The sequence below is a fragment of the Myotis daubentonii genome, chromosome 9 (genome assembly GCF_963259705.1).
Source record: "Myotis daubentonii chromosome 9, mMyoDau2.1, whole genome shotgun sequence".
NCBI classification, from domain to species: domain Eukaryota; kingdom Metazoa; phylum Chordata; class Mammalia; order Chiroptera; family Vespertilionidae; genus Myotis; species Myotis daubentonii.
The window spans coordinates 77,630,874-77,649,432 of record NC_081848.1 but is presented as its reverse complement, the minus strand read 5'-3'; the positions used below and the strand labels follow the sequence as shown (position 1 = coordinate 77,649,432).

General features: G+C 48.3%; 1 protein-coding gene across 3 annotated transcripts in view; it reads left to right on the top strand.

The window, feature by feature from the left end:
* Positions 1-12,989, top strand: part of KIAA1549L (KIAA1549 like) — a 214,817-nt gene extending 201,828 nt beyond the window's left edge. For all 3 annotated transcript variants that reach the window (XM_059709757.1, XM_059709756.1, XM_059709754.1), the window contains exons 18-21: positions 4,642-4,739; positions 6,499-6,647; positions 8,027-8,178; positions 9,799-12,989. In XM_059709757.1, the coding sequence (XP_059565740.1) occupies positions 4,642-4,739; positions 6,499-6,647; positions 8,027-8,178; positions 9,799-10,080 (681 nt within the window). In that variant the 3' untranslated portion in view covers positions 10,081-12,989. The remainder of the gene's footprint in view (positions 1-4,641; positions 4,740-6,498; positions 6,648-8,026; positions 8,179-9,798) is intronic.
* Positions 12,990-18,559: the final 5,570 nt, after the last annotated feature.

The window sequence follows — 18,559 nt, the reverse complement described above, 5'->3', positions numbered from 1 at the left end:
AAACCCTTAGTCTACACAGGAGGGCTCCGTGGGAAGAGAGAAGGAGGGAGAGAGGAGGTCCGGAGAATACTTATTTCAGCCCACAAACTCAGGTGTGTAAGACACATAACCTTCGATATTTTTATGTCATCTTCTCCACATGCCAGAAGCTTACTGTCCGTCTGCCGGGGTCCAGCCCCAGCAGGTCCAGGGGTCCCCAAAGGTGTGGACGGAGTCGGCGAAGAAGGAATGTCACGGAGACAGCGTTCAGTTGATCAGCATGGTTGGGTTCTCTTGCCTGGTTCTATTGCCAGGTTCTGTAGGTTCTCCAGCCAGGTTTAGTCCGGTTCTCTTGCCAATTTCTGTAGTCTTCCAAGCCCCTGTGTTCTTGATTCTGTGTTCTGAGTTCTGAGTGTTTCTGTCTTGTTACAACTGTATTTATACCAGTTGATTCAATCCTATCAATCTCTATTACAAAGGTTAGGGCGTTTCTTATCTCCATTCCAGGGAGAAAAGATTATGTAGTTTAAGCATGATTGTTCGTAGTTAAAGGGATTAATTACCCGCCTGGCACTTAGTTGAGGGGTTTTATTCCCTCCCTAACTTCAGGGGAAAATCCCTACCTGGGGATTCAACCTTTCTCGGAGAGGTGACCTTGGTTAAAGCACAGCGCCAAAAAGGTGAGCAAACATATTAAGAACCGTATGCCATATATGCCAGGTCCCTTGAAACAGCAAGGATGGACCGGCTCCCGGCATCCGTCAGTGCAGTCTCCCTCCATATCCCTGGTTAAGCTTATTGGGGTTGGGGTTCCAAACCATGCTGAGGGGGTGGGGAGAAGGGTTTAGCATCTGGCCCCAGTTTGTCCTCATCTCGTGCTCTGGCTGGTGTCCCTGAGAAGTCCTTGTTTCCGCTCGTCTCCAGGTGATAGTCCAGGTAGAACACAGCTGTGCCCTGGTCCTCCTGCTAATAAGCTCTCTCCAGATCTCTCCATTTCTTCCTCCCATGCTCATGTGTTCTGGGGGAGGTGGGGGAATTCTGTGAATTCTGTGCTGCTGCTGGTTCCTGGGCTTTCCTAAAAGTGGGTGCAGGTCCCTTGTCTTTAAGATTTCAAACATTGCTATGGTATTTGTGTCCTCTCCTCCCCCTCCCCTGCCCCTGCCTAATCTAGGGGCAGAGTAGTCTAAATGTACCTCACTTCTTCCAAATCTCTTGTTTGGGCATCAACATTAGACCTTGAGCACTCTGGGGCTTAGATTTTTGATAGAATCCTAAACTCTTGCAGTTCAATAGCTCTGGCTTTTGAAATACCAATAGGAACTGGCTCTTAGACCATCTTCATTGGCTGTGGCCTTCCCTGGGGCAGGAAGGTGGGATGCCCTCACTGCTTGGGGCAGGGGAAGAGCCCTGGATTTAAGAATTGGGGGGGGGGGGGGGAGGCGGGGCAGGGGGGCGGTGAGGACCTTAGTTGCTACAATTACTATGTCAAAATATCCTGTCTCAGCCTTAGCCGGTTTAGCTCAGTGGCTAGAGTGTCGGCCTGCAAACTGAAAGGTCCCAAGTTCAATTCCGGTCAAGGGCACATGACCGGGTTGTGGGCTCGATCCCCAGTGGGGGACTTGCAGGAGGCAGCCAATCCATGATTCTCTCTCATCATGGATGTTTCTATCTCTCTGTCCCTCTTCCTTCCTCTCTGAAATAAATAAAAATATATTTTATTTATTTATTTATTTATTTTTATAAAAATATATATATTTATCAGAAGGTAAGTTGCTCAAGGTCAAACAGCTGGTAAGGATCAAAGCAGGACTCAAGCCCATCTTTGACTCCAAACTTGTGCCGCTGTACCATGCCACCTTAGCTCATAATTGCAAGACAGTGCCCTGAACTGGCCGTGTAATTTTGACGAGACAGTTTACTTCTCTGGGGTTCAGTGTCCCTTCTGTTAAGGTAAGGGGTGGGTCTCAGTGTCTCCTGCTCTCTTTCCACTTGAACCTTCTATGACTGCCAAGCCTCAGATATCTATCAGTAGCTCTTGGTGAACTGACGGAACTACCAGGGTGTGAAGTTATTTATAGCTGCGTGTGGCTTTCGGTGGACGCCTGTTCTGCCTGGCGCACTATTCTCAGGGTCAGCACATGCAGTGGAAGGCGTACCATGCGGTGAAACCCAGTGCTGTCAACAGGTATGGAAAGATTGGCACACCCACTCTGAACTGGACAGGGGCCTTCAATGAGGGTGGGTTGGCGTTGGCCTGTCCGTGCTCCTCCCCCACTGAGGAAAAACCTGAGACCTCTGACCTGTTCCTCTAGCCACAGGCTGCCCCTTTGACTGTTACCCCATAGTGCTACCCTTGGCGTTGCTCTTGACCAGATTCCTCTTCCTGGATGCATGCACATGCACAGGAGGAACCAGCACAGGTGGGTCTCACCTGGACTCACTCTCTACTGGGATTGCTAGAGGGGTTGGCCTTGACCCCTCTCTCACCCCCCTCCCCACGGGCATCAGGACTGACACTTGGAGCAGACTGTGCCCCTTCTTTCCCTCTACTTTACAACCAAACTTCCGGGCCCAGGGTGTCTGACTCTAGTCATACCCAGGCTCCTTAAGACGTATTTACAAAGGCTGCCTTGAGTCCTGGATCTCTGAGCTCCTTCCTAGGAGAGGGCAGAGATTCCAAGAAACGGTGTCCTTGGTCACCAAGCTGGGCAACCTGTGCCACCATCATGAAACTTGGACCCAGGCAACAGTTTTGAGTAGTAGCTTCCAATGGGATCCCAGTCACGAAGCAGCCAGCAGGGAGCCAGGTTCCAAATACATGAGATGGGAAGCCAGTATGAGAGCCTGGAAGACTTTGAACCACGGAGGACTTGCACAGAGGGGATGTAGGAAGATGGTATGTGGGACACAGGACCCAGGACCTAGGTTGCCTGTTTGAGGCCCTGAGGATACAGCCCAAAGGGGGCTCTGATCTCTTCTACGGTCTTGCTGTGTACCTGGATACTTTTTTCCAAAGCAGGGAATTCCCTTGGTACTTGTCCAAAGTTCAGAACTTTTCATCAATTCTCCTGGTGAACTGGTATAGGACAGCCATGAACATAGAAAGCTTTTTCCTGGCTCGAAACTGTATTGACTAGAGAACAAGCCTTCCAAGAACCAGGGACAAAAATAGGTTGCCTGTCTCCTCTACTGGTTGTGAGCGGCCAGAAGAGGGACTATCAACCCCTTTCTCTCTTTTGGGAAAGGTATGTCCTTACTTGTTGGTTTATTGATAATAATGGATTGCAAAGCAGGAAGGACATCCAGGACAATGATTTTCAAATTCTCAGCAAAAATTAAGGGTTCAGGGAAGTCCCCACGCTGTCATTGTGCAGGTAAGTGAATAGCCAAATTCACCAGGGTTCCCCCCCCCCCCCACCTCCCTGACACATACACACACCTCAGCAAACTAAAATAGAACCATGGGCTGAAACCAGAGCTGGAAATAGTGAGGAGTAAGCAAAAACGAAAGGTGGAGTGGAGTCCTTGCTATTCCTCTTACATCTTGCAATTGCCACTGTCCTTAAAAGATAAAAGGTATGTTTATCCAGGATCAGGTTGTTATTTAGTGGATTAGCCCTAATGAGTATACAATCTGCCATAATGCTGAAGGGAGGAGACTCATTCTGTTTAAAAGATTCCCTCTACTGCCGCTTTTGGTCCTGATGCCTTCAATTTAATCTTGTCACCTGGTCATCGAGAGATCTGGCAGGCCATGGTACCTAAGGGAAAAGATGAATGAGAAGCACAAGTTAAGCTCTGTCTCCCAGAGAGCATTTCTAGATTTGCTCTTGCTAAGAAGGCTGTGGCCTGGCTCTCTGATCCTGTCACTGACGTTGTCCTCTTATCCCCTCAAGTGTTGATTAAAGTCTTCACTTTGGTGACAGTTCCCGTCATTGATCTTTGAATAGTGCTTTATAGACTGCAAAATACTTCACACATACACTCACTTGCCTGATTTTCGCAGCACCCCTCTGAGCAAGGCGTCGTTTCTCCATTCCAAAAGAGGACACTGAGGCCCAGAGAGGTCACCTGTCTTGCGTAGGGACATAAAGTCTATTCATCGGCAAACTAGGCCCTCCACCCATACCTCCTGATTCCAAGCCCATTGCTTTCCCCCATTAAACCTCATTTCCATGAGTGAGAAAGTAAAATGCAATCACTGGCTCGTTCATCTAATATTTATGGATTGTCTTTGATATACCAGGCGTTGTTCCAGGCTCAAGAAGCTAGCTGGCAACAAAGTCCCTGCCCTCATTACACTCTAGGTTGGTGGCAGATAATAAATAAACAGGCAGCATTAAAAGCACACCAGGGAGAAGGAGCAACATGTACAAAAGCCCAGGCGGGAAAGAACTGGGAGTATTCAATTGCCAAGAGCACCTTTGCAAAGAACTATTGAAGGACTCTGTGACCACAGTGGCCTAAGAAAAGGGGACAGTGATAGGAGATGAGATAGAAGAGGGGGCTGGAGAGCATCTTAAGGAATATCTTAAGGGGGGGAGTTTGAGGAAGGAAGAAAAGCCTGCCCCTCCGAAATTTGCTTCCATTTTAAAAAGAATCTGTGTGTTGGTTGGCCCTGGGTTTTAACAGATCTCCCTCTTTTGCTTGTTTCTTTCACAGGCCTACAGGTTCTCCCAGCTTCCTGAAATGGTCATGGGCTCTCCCCCTCCGCCTGTACCTCCGCGGACTGGCCCCGTAGCGGTCGCTTCTCTCAGGCGGTAATGCTTTCCTGTGTTTGCTTTGTTTAGAATATTTGGGAAGGAGTTGGACCTGTGTACCCCGACCTGACAGATTTCCTTCATGCCGTGCCCCATTCTGGTGCATCACCCATTCAGAGAGCCATGTGCCTGGGTCACCTGAGTACCATGAAGGATGTGGGGGCCATAGAGGGCTAACAGACTTTCCTGTCATTGTAAATAGAAAGTCCTGCAGAACCCACAATTGAAGAAACCCCACTGTGTGTAGACCCCACCCCTTGGCCCCAGCCGAGCTCAGGGTCGAGCTCAGGGTCGGGTGAGAAGCAGCAGACCAGGGTTCCATCTGACTTGCCAGTAACCTGCTGTGTAACTCCAGGCAAACTGCTTCATCCCTCTGGTCCCTGGTTCCTTACCTGTAAAATGAGAGCAATACCCTAACTGTTCTCAGAGGCTCTGGGATTCCTCAAAGGGGACCAAGTGTACGGTGCAGGCATTCTCCTGGGAAGGGTTTTCTGAAGGAGTCGCAGATGCTGGGAACAGTATGAGGGAGGCCAGGGCTGGGGAGTGAACAGGCCAGAGAAGGAGGGAGGGATTGAGAAAGAAAGGGAGACCCACCTCACACTGCTGAGCCTCCAGCAGCCACCCTCCCTCCGTTACTCCCCAGGGTTCTGGCTGGGCGGAGCGCCACATCCACCCTTTGTGATACGTTTGCCAAAGCCCAGCATCTATTTCATCTCTTCTGCCAACCAGCAGTCTCCTCCCATGTCCTTCCGCACTGTCTGCCATCCTTGCCAAATAGGAGGTCACCGCCCACTCTACAAGCCCAAAGGTTTCGATCTCTGCTTAGAGGGTGGCCTGAGGGCTGGCGGCCTGCCACCTGCTGTGGCTGCCTTTGCCTGCCTGCCATGTTAATTATAGGGCAGCCTGGCGTCTCTATGGCTAACGCACACTTATAACAATGGGAGAGGCTAACCCTTATAACAATGGGAGAGGCCACGGAGCCCAGGCTGCACTCTCGGCTTTCTGAGCACTTGGTGGAAATACAATGTGTGAAATGGGCCAGATTCTCTGCCTGCCTGGGACAGAAAAAAAATGTGTTCCTATTCATAATGCCCAGAAGTGCCCGAGTGCTCGGCTCCTGTGCCTGGAGCCTCCCGGAGCCTTGGGCATCTTGTTCCTGCCAGTAACTAGTCCTCAGGGCCTCTGGGTCACCCATCCTGGTGTCAGGAGAGGGGAGCACCCTCGCACTTCAGATGGAGCCTTCTCATTGGCTGTCGATGATGTCATCACCTCCCAGGTTGACCATCCCCAGCTAATACTCAGCGCTAATTGCTTGGTTTAATTTTATGTAGAAATTAAGCACTGAACTCCCCAGAGATACAAGAGCCACCCTCAAGGGGGTGATGACCTTGAATATCTAATAATGTCTCCAGTGCCTGGCCAGCATGGCTCAGTGGTTGAGCCTTCGACCTAGGAACCAGGTGGTCATGGTTTGATTTCCAGTCGGGGCACATGCTCAGGTTGTGGGCTCAATCCCCAGTGTGGGGCATGCAGGAGGCAGCGGATCAATGATTCTCTCTCATCATTGATGTTTCTTTCTCTCCCTCTCCCTTCTACTCTGAAATCAATAAAAATATATTTAAAATAAAAATGTCTCCAGCTTGGGCCACCACGATGACTGTTACTGGTCTGGCTCCCTTTGTTATTTGGGGTTCCCCAAGGTGACTGCCCAGCCAGCCATGGTCCAGAAGCGGCTAACGTAGCCCCTCTGCCCACCCAGGTCCACCTCCGACGTTGGCAGCAAGACCAGGATGGCCGAGTCCACTGGGCCCGAGCCGGCCCATCTGCACGACAGCGCCTCCTTTACCCAGGTGTCCAGAGGCCCCGTGTCCATGGCGCAGTTGGATCAGTCAGCTTTAAATTACTCAGGTGGGCAAGAGAAGAAAAGCCTGCATCGGACCCTGGTCCCAACCTCACCCCCTCCACCCCGACATCCACACTCCACCTTCTACCTGCTGCCCTCAGGAATCCAAGAGCCACTCCTTTTATTTTTCAAAAACATCTAAAATCTGGCAAAATATTAAGATATGCTTCGGTCAGGGTATATGTTAACATTTTGCCAGATTTCAGGTTTTTAAAAATGATTTGTTTTTAAAAGCATTACAGATACAACGACCCTTCTCCATCTAAATTCCCTTCTCCCCAGAGGTAATCATAGTCTTAAATCCTGGGTATTAACCTTTTGCTACATATGTATGTATATAACAGTATATATCAGCAATTTCTTTTTTCATCTCGTGGCACACATAAACTAATGACTAAAATTTTGCAGCACACCAAAAAACCGTATTTTGCTGATTTTGATTCATTAGCACCAGACAGCTATTTTTGTGTTGGCTGTCGTCATTTCTTAATTTGACCATCTAAGGGAAAAGAGGTCAGTGCTCCTGACTAAGCAGTCAGGTATTGCATGTTTTAAGCATTCTTATAGCACACCCGTGTGTGGCAACACACCGGTTGAAAATGGCTGGCATATATGAATGCTCTATATATTTTACATCTACACCAGCGCTATCAAGCTATACATTTCCTTTTGCACTTTGTTCATTTGACTCAGCCCCCCTTGCCTCCAGGTTGCTGGAGACAGATCTAGTTCATTCCTTTAAACGGCCATGTGATCTGCTCTTAGCCGATCTGCCACAGTTGATCCTTTCCCCTAGTGAGGGATGTATTGGTTGTGTCCAGTTTTTTACTATTACCAACAACATTGAAATGAACATGGAGGTCTGTACATGCCCTGATTGGTGTTTTGTTTATTCAAACCTTACCTTTTAGGCTAAACCTGCAAGCACCCAGTCGTCAACGCTTATTAAAGCATTCACTGTGCCCAGAAATGTCACCGGGGGAATCCATTGCTTTTGGTTTCTTTTCTTGGCTCTTTAAAAATACCCTTCCTCCTGGGAGGGCGACACCTGGACACTGAGGTGCCCTTTCCTTTGTCAGCAGGTCTGAGGTGTTGGGCTGGGGGTGGGGGAGTTGGTGAGGGCTCAGCCAGGGGAGTTGAGCGATCATTTCTCTAGAAAGACGGGCTGAGTCGGCAGATCAGGCCTTTCACACTGACTGGGTAGTGAACGAGGCTGAGGCTACAGGTGGAGGTCTGCTGCTCCCCCATTACCAACTACCCCAATACCAGACCTGTCTTCCTCCCTCCCCCCCCCCCCCATTTCCCAGCTTCCTCAGCTTGTGCAAATGTCAGCTGAGTGGGTGGGGTGCTGGCCTAATCTCTCCATCTATCTCCTCCATGCCAGGCAATACGGTGCCCGCAGTGTTCGCCATCCCCGCTGCCAACAGACCGGGCTTCACCGGCTACTTCATCCCGACGCCCCCCTCGTCCTACAGGAGCCAGGCCTGGATGTCCTATGCAGGAGAGAACGAACTCCCGAGCCAGTGGGCCGATTCGGTGAGACCCTTGCTGATTCCCCACAACGTTACCTGCTTGACACGCTTCAGGGAGAAAAGGGGTGAGAGGTTGAGACGAGTGTGTCGTTATCTCACTCCTCCTCCCACCAGCCAGGTGGCTAAAGTCAGTCGTTTAAAGGAGACGTGGGAAGATGGGTTGTCCTTTGACAGAGGAGCTTGAGACCTGCCAGGTTCTACATCTTCCTGAATCAAAGAAATGTGTATAATGGCTGCCATTTGGGGGATATTTTTCGTGTGCTAGACACCATGAAAGTTATTTTATTTATATGATCTTATTTAATCTTCACAGCCATCCTATCAGGCAGGGGTTATTAGTCCCATGATGCGTCCCATTTTTCAGATGAGGAAAACTGAGGCCTAATCTAAAGCCACACAGCTTTTGTAAGGTGCTGAGGCCAGGATTCAAACCTGCTTCTGTCTGGCTCCAAAGTGTTTTTAAAGATGTTCCTTTTAGCTTTAAAATTCTGTGAAAATTTTTACATGAAATACCAGAAAATGAAGTAGTAGGAACTCAAGACTGAATTACTTTGCATGTACCTCCTAGAGCTTCCAGCGTGACTTTCAGCCAAAGACTGTCTTGTCATCGTCCACTGGTTTCTTCCGTCATTACAACTAGGAGTTTGTGGCACAGATCGTCACACCCAAACCTGCCTCTGAGCCACCTGTCAAGGGCTGCTAAGTGGAAAACGCAAACAAACAAAAAAACCGCACATGGATGGCCCTTAGAGTGGGGAGCCTCCTTTGTGTGAGTCCATCCAACAAGGATAAGAAAGATTGTCTCAATTTAAATTAAAAAGAAAGAAAGAAAGACTGGCTCTCTGGGCTGGCCCTGAGGGCACCCAGTTCTGTATGCCACTTTAGGGTTTGGTCTCAGCATTCTAGAGTTAGGAGACCTGGTGACACCCAAGGCCTGGGTCACTCCTGGGTCCATACTTGCCACCCCTACAGGTTCAACTCAACCTCAGAGTTAGTGTCTGTTCTTACTGTAGCGATGTCTCATCTAAGGGACATCATCAGGGATGAAGTCATTCTACATATATTAATTTTCCTGGTGATCAGAGCTTACCCCTTGAATTTCTAAAATGTTTTAAAATATATGCCATCTTTCACTTTTAAAATTCTGGAATGAATTTTATCCTTCCGCCTTCTTCTTTAAAAGAGGAGCATAATTGAATTTGTCTTTAGCCAATGATTCAGCATCATTATTATGCCTCTCTGTACTAAAATGACCTCTGTAAGATGGTCCCTGGTGGCTTGTAGGGTTATTTCCCCCATCAGATACCTCCAATGTACTGTAAATTTGGATTACAACATTTCTGTTTGCTGGATTCTGCTTATTTTAAAAAGGTAGCCACGTAGATTCGTATGTAGACACAGGTATGTTCCCACCAGCGTATCCAGTGAGAATATTCAAATTACCTACTTTCTAACCAATCTGACTCCAGGTTTTGTATCTGTACAGTGGTATGTGGCCTCCGTTTTCTTCCGAATCTCTTCCCTTGCCCTCAGTCCCCTCCTGCCTCTAGTGTCAGGTGCATGCTATGACTTGAGCCCCTTCCTAATCCCAGGCCACTCCCCTGTCTCCCAACATCCTCTGCAGGTCCCTCTCCCAGGGTACATCGAGGCTTACCCCCGGTCACGTTACCAGCAGAACTCCCCCTCCAGGCTCCCTCGGCAGTACAGCCAGCCGGCCGGCATGCACCCCAGCTTGGAGCAGGGCCCTGTGCCCTCCACGGCGGCCTCCCAGCAGAGCCTGGCAGAGAACGACCCTCCCGACACTCCCCTGACCAACATCTCCACGGCGGCCCTGGTGAAGGCCATCCGGGAAGAGGTGGCCAAGCTGGCCAAGAAGCAGACGGACATGTTCGAGTTCCAGGTCTAAGGCCTTAGCCCCGGGGGCTTCCAGACGCTGAGGAAACAGTCTTCGGGCTTCTCAAGCCTAATGCGTTGGGACTTGAGGCATAGACAGTGGGTGAGACTTCCTCAGCCTTCGTTTCTGAAAAGGTGAACCGTGGGGCTTCTGGGAAACGAGGAAACTCTTGAACGACTGGATTCTCGGCCTGTTCAACTGATTGTATGTCAAGAAGTCCCTGCTTCGGACCGTATGCTTGCTGTTCTGTTGTATTTAAACGGCCGGTGTATTTCCCTGCGGAGCCTTAGTCAGGAGAGACACTAACTAATCTGCAGATTCCTGTCCAATGCCACACTTCAACAAGTCGCCAGAAGGTGGAGGACACAGCTCTATCTTTGGTGACTCCTGCATGTTAACTGTTTCTGTGTTAAAGGTAATGCAGGCGTGTGATTGCGCACCAGACTGTACTCTCTCTCATTCAGCCATGACTGTACTCGTTAAGATCACCTCCAGTCTGGAAGGGAGGCACTGACTCCAGGCAAGAAACCTGAGTCCTTTTCTTTTAGAGATTCCTATTCAAGGTCAGGTGCATCGGATGAAAACCAGTGCTGTCAATGACTGTACCTCTCCCCCACTCCCCAGTAAGCAGAAGCCAAGAAGGAGAGAAGATGAGAGGGAATGGTTGGTGTGTGTTGACAGGTTTTTGAAAAGGTGTTGTTATCTTGGAACCGGAGTAGCCTGTGGCCTGGGATCCAGCTGAAAGAGCAGCGGTGCTAAGAGCGTTGAGGGCCCTACAAAAGAAAAGCAGTTACTGGTGGAGCTTTTTCTTTGCCCTGCGATGAAGGTAGCCTGAGAATGAAGCTTCTTTCTCTCTTGGGATAAGAGATACATCATTGATTTTGTGAGAAACATCTCTGTCTTTTCAACAGTGACATCCAGCCTGGGCTGCCGAGCGACACAAAAGGAGCTAGTGATTGATGCCTGCTAGAAGCAGGAAGCGTGGGTCCAGTCTCCCCAGCCTGCAGCCTCTGTTTATCGAAGCTTCTGAATGTAAAAAATCGGTTGATTTACGTTTAAATGTGAATAACATTTTAAAAAGTGTTTGGAGGTAGCCAGTCCCCTCCTTCCCCCACCCCCTGTGGTTAATGGACACTGGAGGACATTCGCTGAAATGGCCGGGCTGCTGACCTTGTGAGGGTGATGTTGCGAATCACCTGCCCTGCCAGGGCGAGTCGGCCTCCAGAGCTCTGGGTGGGCAGCGCCTCCCAGCCCCGAGTCACCTGCCGCACAGTCAGCGCGAAGCCGAACAGCTGCTGGCCTCACGCAGGTGGCCTCGGGGAGAAAGCGCGGGTCCCCTCACCACACTGAGGGCTCACTTGGCGTCTCTTGGAGAACGAGGGCCTGTCCTACCTTCACCCAACACCCATCTCGCTTCAGCTGTCTCCATTCCCCGAGCCCGTCTTTCCGTTCTCCTCACGAGTTTCTTTGGTCTTTACTGAGAGAAGGTGGAAATTTCAAAGTGAGAGAAGAGTAGGAGTGGAACTGATTAGAATGAGAGATTCGACTGTCAAAGCACAGACTTTTCAAAGAAGCGGTTTTTATTTCCCAATGGCCAGTTGCTCTTTCTGGGATGTTCCGGAGAGGACGTGTTATGGAATTCCCAAACAAGCCTCTTGTTCGGATGATGTTAGGTAGTCTTTTGGTATGCTGGTTGATCTTTCATAGTGTTAGCTTTTTGTTACTTAAAAAAAAAAAAAATCAGCTATAAATAAAATGTATTTTTGTAATTTCCATGTGTATATATATATGGTATATTTCTACCAATGGCTAGTTGTTGTAATCCAAAACCTAAATCAGCTTGGAAAACCCTATGGACAGTGTAAGATTTTATCGACAGATTAACACAATGCCTAAGTCTATCTAAATTGGTATTCAATGCACTTGAATGAACAAAGAGCCAAAGAAACTCAGCCTTTTCATGCAAATGGTATGAGTCTGATAGAGTCAGCTACATTGTCCCGCCTTATCAATAATATTAATATTTTCATCAGTGCAATGACATCAGCCCAGTACTTTGTCTGCTTGGTAAATGCCTGGAAATGTTATATGTGGAAATGAAGTTTTAAGACCTTAGTGTAATTAAAATATATGCACATGCTTCAGAGACAGTGTCTGAGCTGTAGATGTGCCAGTAACTTACAGAGAACGAGCCTGCGGCCCCAGCTTGCTAAGAGATTGAGAAACAAATCGTTGCAGTCTTTACAGAACCCATGAAATACTGAATTAGTCAACTGAGACAACTAAACATGCAGCATGCTTAATCAACCCCTCCCTTAAACTAGACACCACCGGTTTTAAGAAAGTACATGGGAGGAAAACCTTAAATGGAAAAGAGGTCCGTCTGTCCATGGTTTCCCATCCGTGGGCTGACAGCCGCCATTGTTTCACATCCTGTGACTAAGATGGGGTCCCTTCTCTGGAGAGCCTTCTGACCTCATGGATGGGACACATACCTGGAAAGCTGGCTCAGAGAAAAGGCAGATGTTCAGAAGTGCCTCGTGGAAGTTAAAATAGAGTTCCATGAGAGCCCAGAGGCTCTGTGGTCCTCGCGACCCTCCAGACGGTTGGAGAAGCCGCAAGACGGTGGTGACCTTGGAGAAGGAAGCAGTGTCCCGAGAAGCAGAGTGACCTGCCCAGGGCTCCAGCCCCAGCCTGCTGATTCATGACCCAACTTGCTTCCCATTTCACCATGCTGCCCGCATGCTTGTCTGTGGTTTCTTGAACTATGCTAGGAGGTGTAAAAAGTAGACAAGGGTCATCTGAGACATTCCCTATGTTCCTGTGAAGGAAAACAGATGATGGAATGTGTAAAGAACTTCAGATAAAGTGTAAAGAGGACAATGCCTTTGTAGCATAATAAACATTTTTTTGGAACTCGTTTTGACGTGAGTTTCCTGCAGTCTGAAAAGAAATGCATTTTGGCTTTTCCTAGAGAATGCTGCCAAGGAGCTGGTGTTCTCAACTGCCGCTCAAGACTAGGGCTGTATTCCTCTCAATGCCATGGACCCAAACAGGCAGCCAGAGCGGCCATGACAGCTTGTCACTGGGAGGCAGCAGATTCCGTGCTCTGTGTTGGGGAGGCAATCCCGAGGTTTAGGAAAACGTCTAAATGTCCGTTGTGTGTCCTGGTACCTGTGATCTGAGATGGCAGCGTTACTGGAGCGGGAATTGCCTCTTCCATGGTGTGCTATGGACTGAATGTTTGTGCCCTCTCCCCACCCAATTCATATGTTGAAATCCTAACCCCCAATGTGTTGGTATTAGGAGGCGGGGCCTTGGGAGGTCCTTAGGTCATGAGGGTGAAGCCCACATGAATGGGATTAGTGCCCTTATAAAAGAGATGCCCTCTTTTCTGCCTGTGAGGATAAAATAATCAGTTGGCAGTCTGCAACCCAGCAGAGTCTCTCGCAAAACCCTACCATGCTGGCACCCTTGTCTGAGCTCCCAGCCTCCAGAACTGTGAGAAGTAAATGTCTGTTGTCTATAAGCCACCCAGTCTATGGTACTTAGTTATGGCAGCCCGAGTGGAGCAAATCAGACTGGATTATGTAAGACTCAATTCTCTGGACCCAAGACAAATTATATGGTACATTTGTTAATTTAGGAATTCAACAGAAGGACATGTAATTTCTGAGCAATCTTGACGGAAGAACGGATAGAATATTGTTAGATTTGTGATTAAAAAACAACAACTCCTGAGAGTGCAGATGGAGGGGGAAAGGGATTTAAACACCTGACTAAAGGAAATGCTTCTCTAGCAGGCAGAAATTTGGGAAATGGATCAAAGATTTAAATATTGATTACAGATAAATAAGCTGCTTTTTTTCTCTACACAACACACAGGTATTCAGTGTTTAATAAATAAAATAACAGGTATTATCTTCAAATGTGAGAACAGAAGTTAAACTTAATCCATTCCTTCAGCCACACGCCAGAAAGTAGTTTGGACTTTCCTTGAGTCAGGTATCTATCCAACCAGCTACAACAAGGAGGCAAGGTCATGTAATACGAGCATGGTTCCCTGCGCCAGCCCTCTCAATGAGGGCTTTTGTTGGGGGCTAGTACCCAAAGGAGGGAGCATGAGTGGACAGGACCTTCAAAAGGAACCTGCTACCGACTGGAATTGACCAGAGATCCTAGGATGCCAGCCAGCAGGTGAACGGTCACTGCAGATATTGCCTCAGAGAGGAGAAGGCATCCTTGACGTGCATATCCGTGAAAATGTATGAGCTTGAAACTTTGGCGGACTGGCTGGACCCGCCCCAACCACTTCCCACTCATCACCAGTGCTATTGATACTGCTCCTGGGCCTCAGAAGTGATTTCTGACCAAGGCCCAGTGGGCACACTGTCTTGCTCAGCAGACAACAAATACTTGTAAATCAAAATGCATCATCTCAGCTCAGGTGCTATTAACGTGGCTCACGGCTGCACACTTACAGGAATGAGAAAACTGTGAGCCTCTCGGCAGTGTCTTTTGAAACAAAATTGGCTTCAAGGGAGATTGATATTCTTGTGGCTCTGCCCTTCTAAATGTAATAAATGAGTGTTCCCAAGAATTGATAGGTCTCTTGATTTCTTAAGGTGAACAGTTACAGAATCCTAGCCTGTGTTAAGTGCTAACATTTTGGAAAGGAATATTTACAAAATAGAATGAATAGTGCTGGAAGCAAATTGTTTTAGAGGATATTAAGTTGCTTTGATTATGCAGGTTTCAAAAAAAGGGGGGAAATCGGAAATGGCAGAATTTGTCTCCATAGGTCAAACCCACACTTCAGTGAAAGCCATTTTATAATGAAATCTAGAAATTAATTATTTTCGTTCTCTGAGCTTGGCCAAACCGTGGCCTCACTTTATGTTCCCTCATCTGTGCCTGATGTCTAAATGCCATGACCTTCGCAGCGGGTTCAGGATCTGAAGGAGGGGCCGACGCACAAATGAAAATGCTATACAAGAAATATGAATTTAGAAGGCCTTAGAGGCCAGGGGGAGCCTCTTTCTTGAAGAGACACACCAACTTCTAGCCTGGTCTGCTATTTATTTACTTGAATACACATTTGCCCTTTAGCAATGCATACAGGCATATCAAAGGTAACGTCTGATAAACAGTAAAAGGATTATCAGGTTAGGGAATTGCCTTGAGCCATTGAACCCACAGCAGGGCAAGATTATGTTGATTTTTCAGCCCTGCTGGATATCAAAGTCCAATGATTCATTCTGCATTAATATGCTAACTGCTGTTGGCTTTAGCCTCCGCATCTAAACTCACCCTCAACCCACACACAAAATGAGAGAAGGTTTGTAGCAAACCGTAGAGGAGTATCATTGTCTGGGGATTTTGAAAAAGGTGTAATAAATGGTCAAGGCCTAGGTCAACTCACTATAAACCAGCCTCTGTTTCCTTACCTGTGAAATGGGTATAACAGCATCAGCACTTCCTACCTCCCGTGGTGTTTGTGAGGAACGCATGGCCTAATATATGAGAAAATGCTTTGAAAAGTGTATTCTTACTAAAGCATTAGCTTCCTAATTTAGTTTTATCAAGCAAAATATGTTAGCACCTTCTGTTCACAGAACTAATTTGTCACATGTTCTATAAAATTTTTATGTTCTATAACATTAAAAAAACCAAAAAGACTTTTTCCTAAGTGTGGAAGTGCCCACCAAAGCCAGCCTCCCCTGGAGCTGTATTTTGCTGCTCGTATTGTTGTCAATGATTTGAAGGGTATGTAACCCAGACCGAGATTCCTTACCAACCCCCCGAGACACATGGTGCAAACACAGGCACTGAACAGGCGCTCTGGCGGTAGCTGTTGTCATTTAAGGCTTCGCTTTCTAATTAATTTTGTACATCCTTGGCCACTGCCGGGAACAGAGTGTTTTTATGCTGTCAGAATTTTTTATTGTGAAATAAAATGGCAAAGGCTTTCCTACCCCAAAACCCGCCTGCTTCTCATTCTGCCTCGGCCAGATAGTGAGATGGAACCCCCTTCACTACCCAGCAGGGTCTGCTGGGTGCTGATAAAGTACACTTGCAGGTGTGGCAGACCCTGTGTGGTCTCAGAGGCTGGCCCAGCCTGGAGCATGAGCCGATGGGCCATCCACAGGTCCCAGAGAAGCATGGGGCCAAAAAGCCAATGCCGGCTCCCATGCCTTTCTCAGAACAGAAAGAAGTCCCATCCAGGTTAGTGGCTCCCAGGGAATCCCGGGATGACGTGGTATGGACACAAACTCCCCAGACCACCTGCCCCTCCCACTCCGTGCTGCTCCCAGCATTCACAATGCCTGTCCGGTGTTCAGCCCGTTCCAGAGACCATGTGTTACGCTCCATGCTCAGCCTCTGGCCTAAGCTGCATGGACAAGAGAGACACCGACCCAAGAGCTACACACATCCATAGGCTGAGCAGCCACAAAAACCGCGGCTCCGTGTGTGGGCGGTCAACTGGATTCTCTGTGGGAAATACCAAGAAACAGAGTCTCTTAGCAGCAGAGACTCTGAATGGTCAGGACTCCAAGAGGCCATGATGGGCTGTATTCAAAGCAAAAATCTAGGAAAGCAGAATATTGAGTAAGAGGCCAAGGAGATTTTGAGTACAGGAAAGAGGGCCTGTAACCAAAATCTATAATAATAATAAAAGCATAACATGCTAATTAGACTGGACGACCTTCCGGATAAAGCCTGGGCTGCGAGGGAAGCCCAGGTCCCGGGTGCCAGAGGGAAGCCGGTGCTGGCAGCTGGGGGAAGGAAGGCCTACTCTTGCATGAATTTCTCTACTTGCATCGGGCCTCTACTAGACAAATAAAAACCAACTCGGTGTTCTCAGGAGGCCCTGTGCCCTGACGGAGAGCCACCCGTGGGGCTTTTGTGGCACCATTGAGACGTGGACAGCTCAGGCAGCAGTGCAGGGTGTCCCTCACGGGAGTTTAATCTACTGAAGCGCTCTCTGCAAGCACTTACGGAATCACCTAGAGACCGAAAGAGCTATTTTGTCCACCTCTGTCCCTCTGTAAAGAGGGCTCAAATATGTGCAAAAAAACACCCCTAAAAGCCAGCCTCATTGCAGAGATGAGAAATAAACTTGGAGTTTCCACAGAAAGCTTTGGCGGGATATCATTGCAGAGAATCCGCAGGGGGCCCAGGAACGAAGGGTTTTCTGCTCCACTCTTTTTTTTTTCTTTCCTCCTGGACCCTGACTGCTCTTATTTTTCAGGACAAATGGAATGATCAAGTGAAAGGAAGAGCTGGTGCCTATTTCAGTCCCAGGAGTGGCAGACAGACACAGACCCAGGGAGCTGGGAAAGACACACGGCAAACCCAGCCTCTCCTTGCTGGGTCCCCGCCCCCCCCCCTCCCAGAAGCAAGAGAGCAAAGCTTTCCAAAGGACGACCTCCGACGTCTGTGCGTAAATGTCGTGCATCCACCTCATGAGCTCTGCTGGTGACTGGAAGTCAGGAAGAGTGTGCCTAGGAAGGCGTGTGGAACCAAGTCATGGGAACATTAGTGAGGGGGAGGTCAATGGCCTGTTACCTGTAACATGTGCACAGATGGTTAGCTGGACACATAATTGCTTTGGATCTCTCTCTGACATCTGGGAGGTGCGCTCATGACAAATGCAGGTTTGCACAGTGGGTACTTTATCTTGGCATTTCAGTGTCTGTGTTTGCACATGAACAAACCCACATTGATGGAGAAGCCATCTGACACCTTGGACCCTAAATAAAGTTCTGTTAGCGTGATAGTTGCACCACCAACCTCTCCTCCAAGCCCAAGAGCTCTGGCAAACGCTTGAAGGTAGAAGCACTCCTGGTTACCTGGTCTCTGAAATGGGCTACCCGAGCTGGCTCTGGACTCTGATGGGCCTTTGCTGAACATATTAAAGAGCTTGCTTTTTGCCCAGCCGGCATGGCTCAGTAGTTGAGCATTGACCTATGAACCAGGGTGTCCCGATTTGATTCCCAGTCAGGGTACATGCCCAGTTGCAGGCTCGATCCACAGTGTAGGGCAGGGGTGGGCAAACTTTTTGACTCGAGGGCCACAATGGGTTCTTAAACTGGACCGGAGGGCCGGAACAAAAGCATGGATGGAGTGTTTGTGTGAACTAATATAAATTCAAAGTAAACATCATTACATAAAAGGGTACAGTCTTTTTTTTTTTTTTAGTTTTATTCATTTCAAACGGGCCGAATCCGGCCCGCGGGCCGTAGTTTGCCCACGGCTGGTGTAGGGCATGCACGTACATAGGGCATTTACCATGAATAGAGCTTGCAGGATTGGAAGTTGCTCTGGGTGAGTCGTGAGTGGTGAGTGAACATGAAGGCCTAGGATATTACTGACCACTACTGTAGATTTTATAAACACTATACAACAAGCCCTCTCCCTGCTTCCTTCTGAGAGGGTCAGAAATAGACCATGCTGCTCCATGAACAGGGATGTGGGCTGGATTGATTGG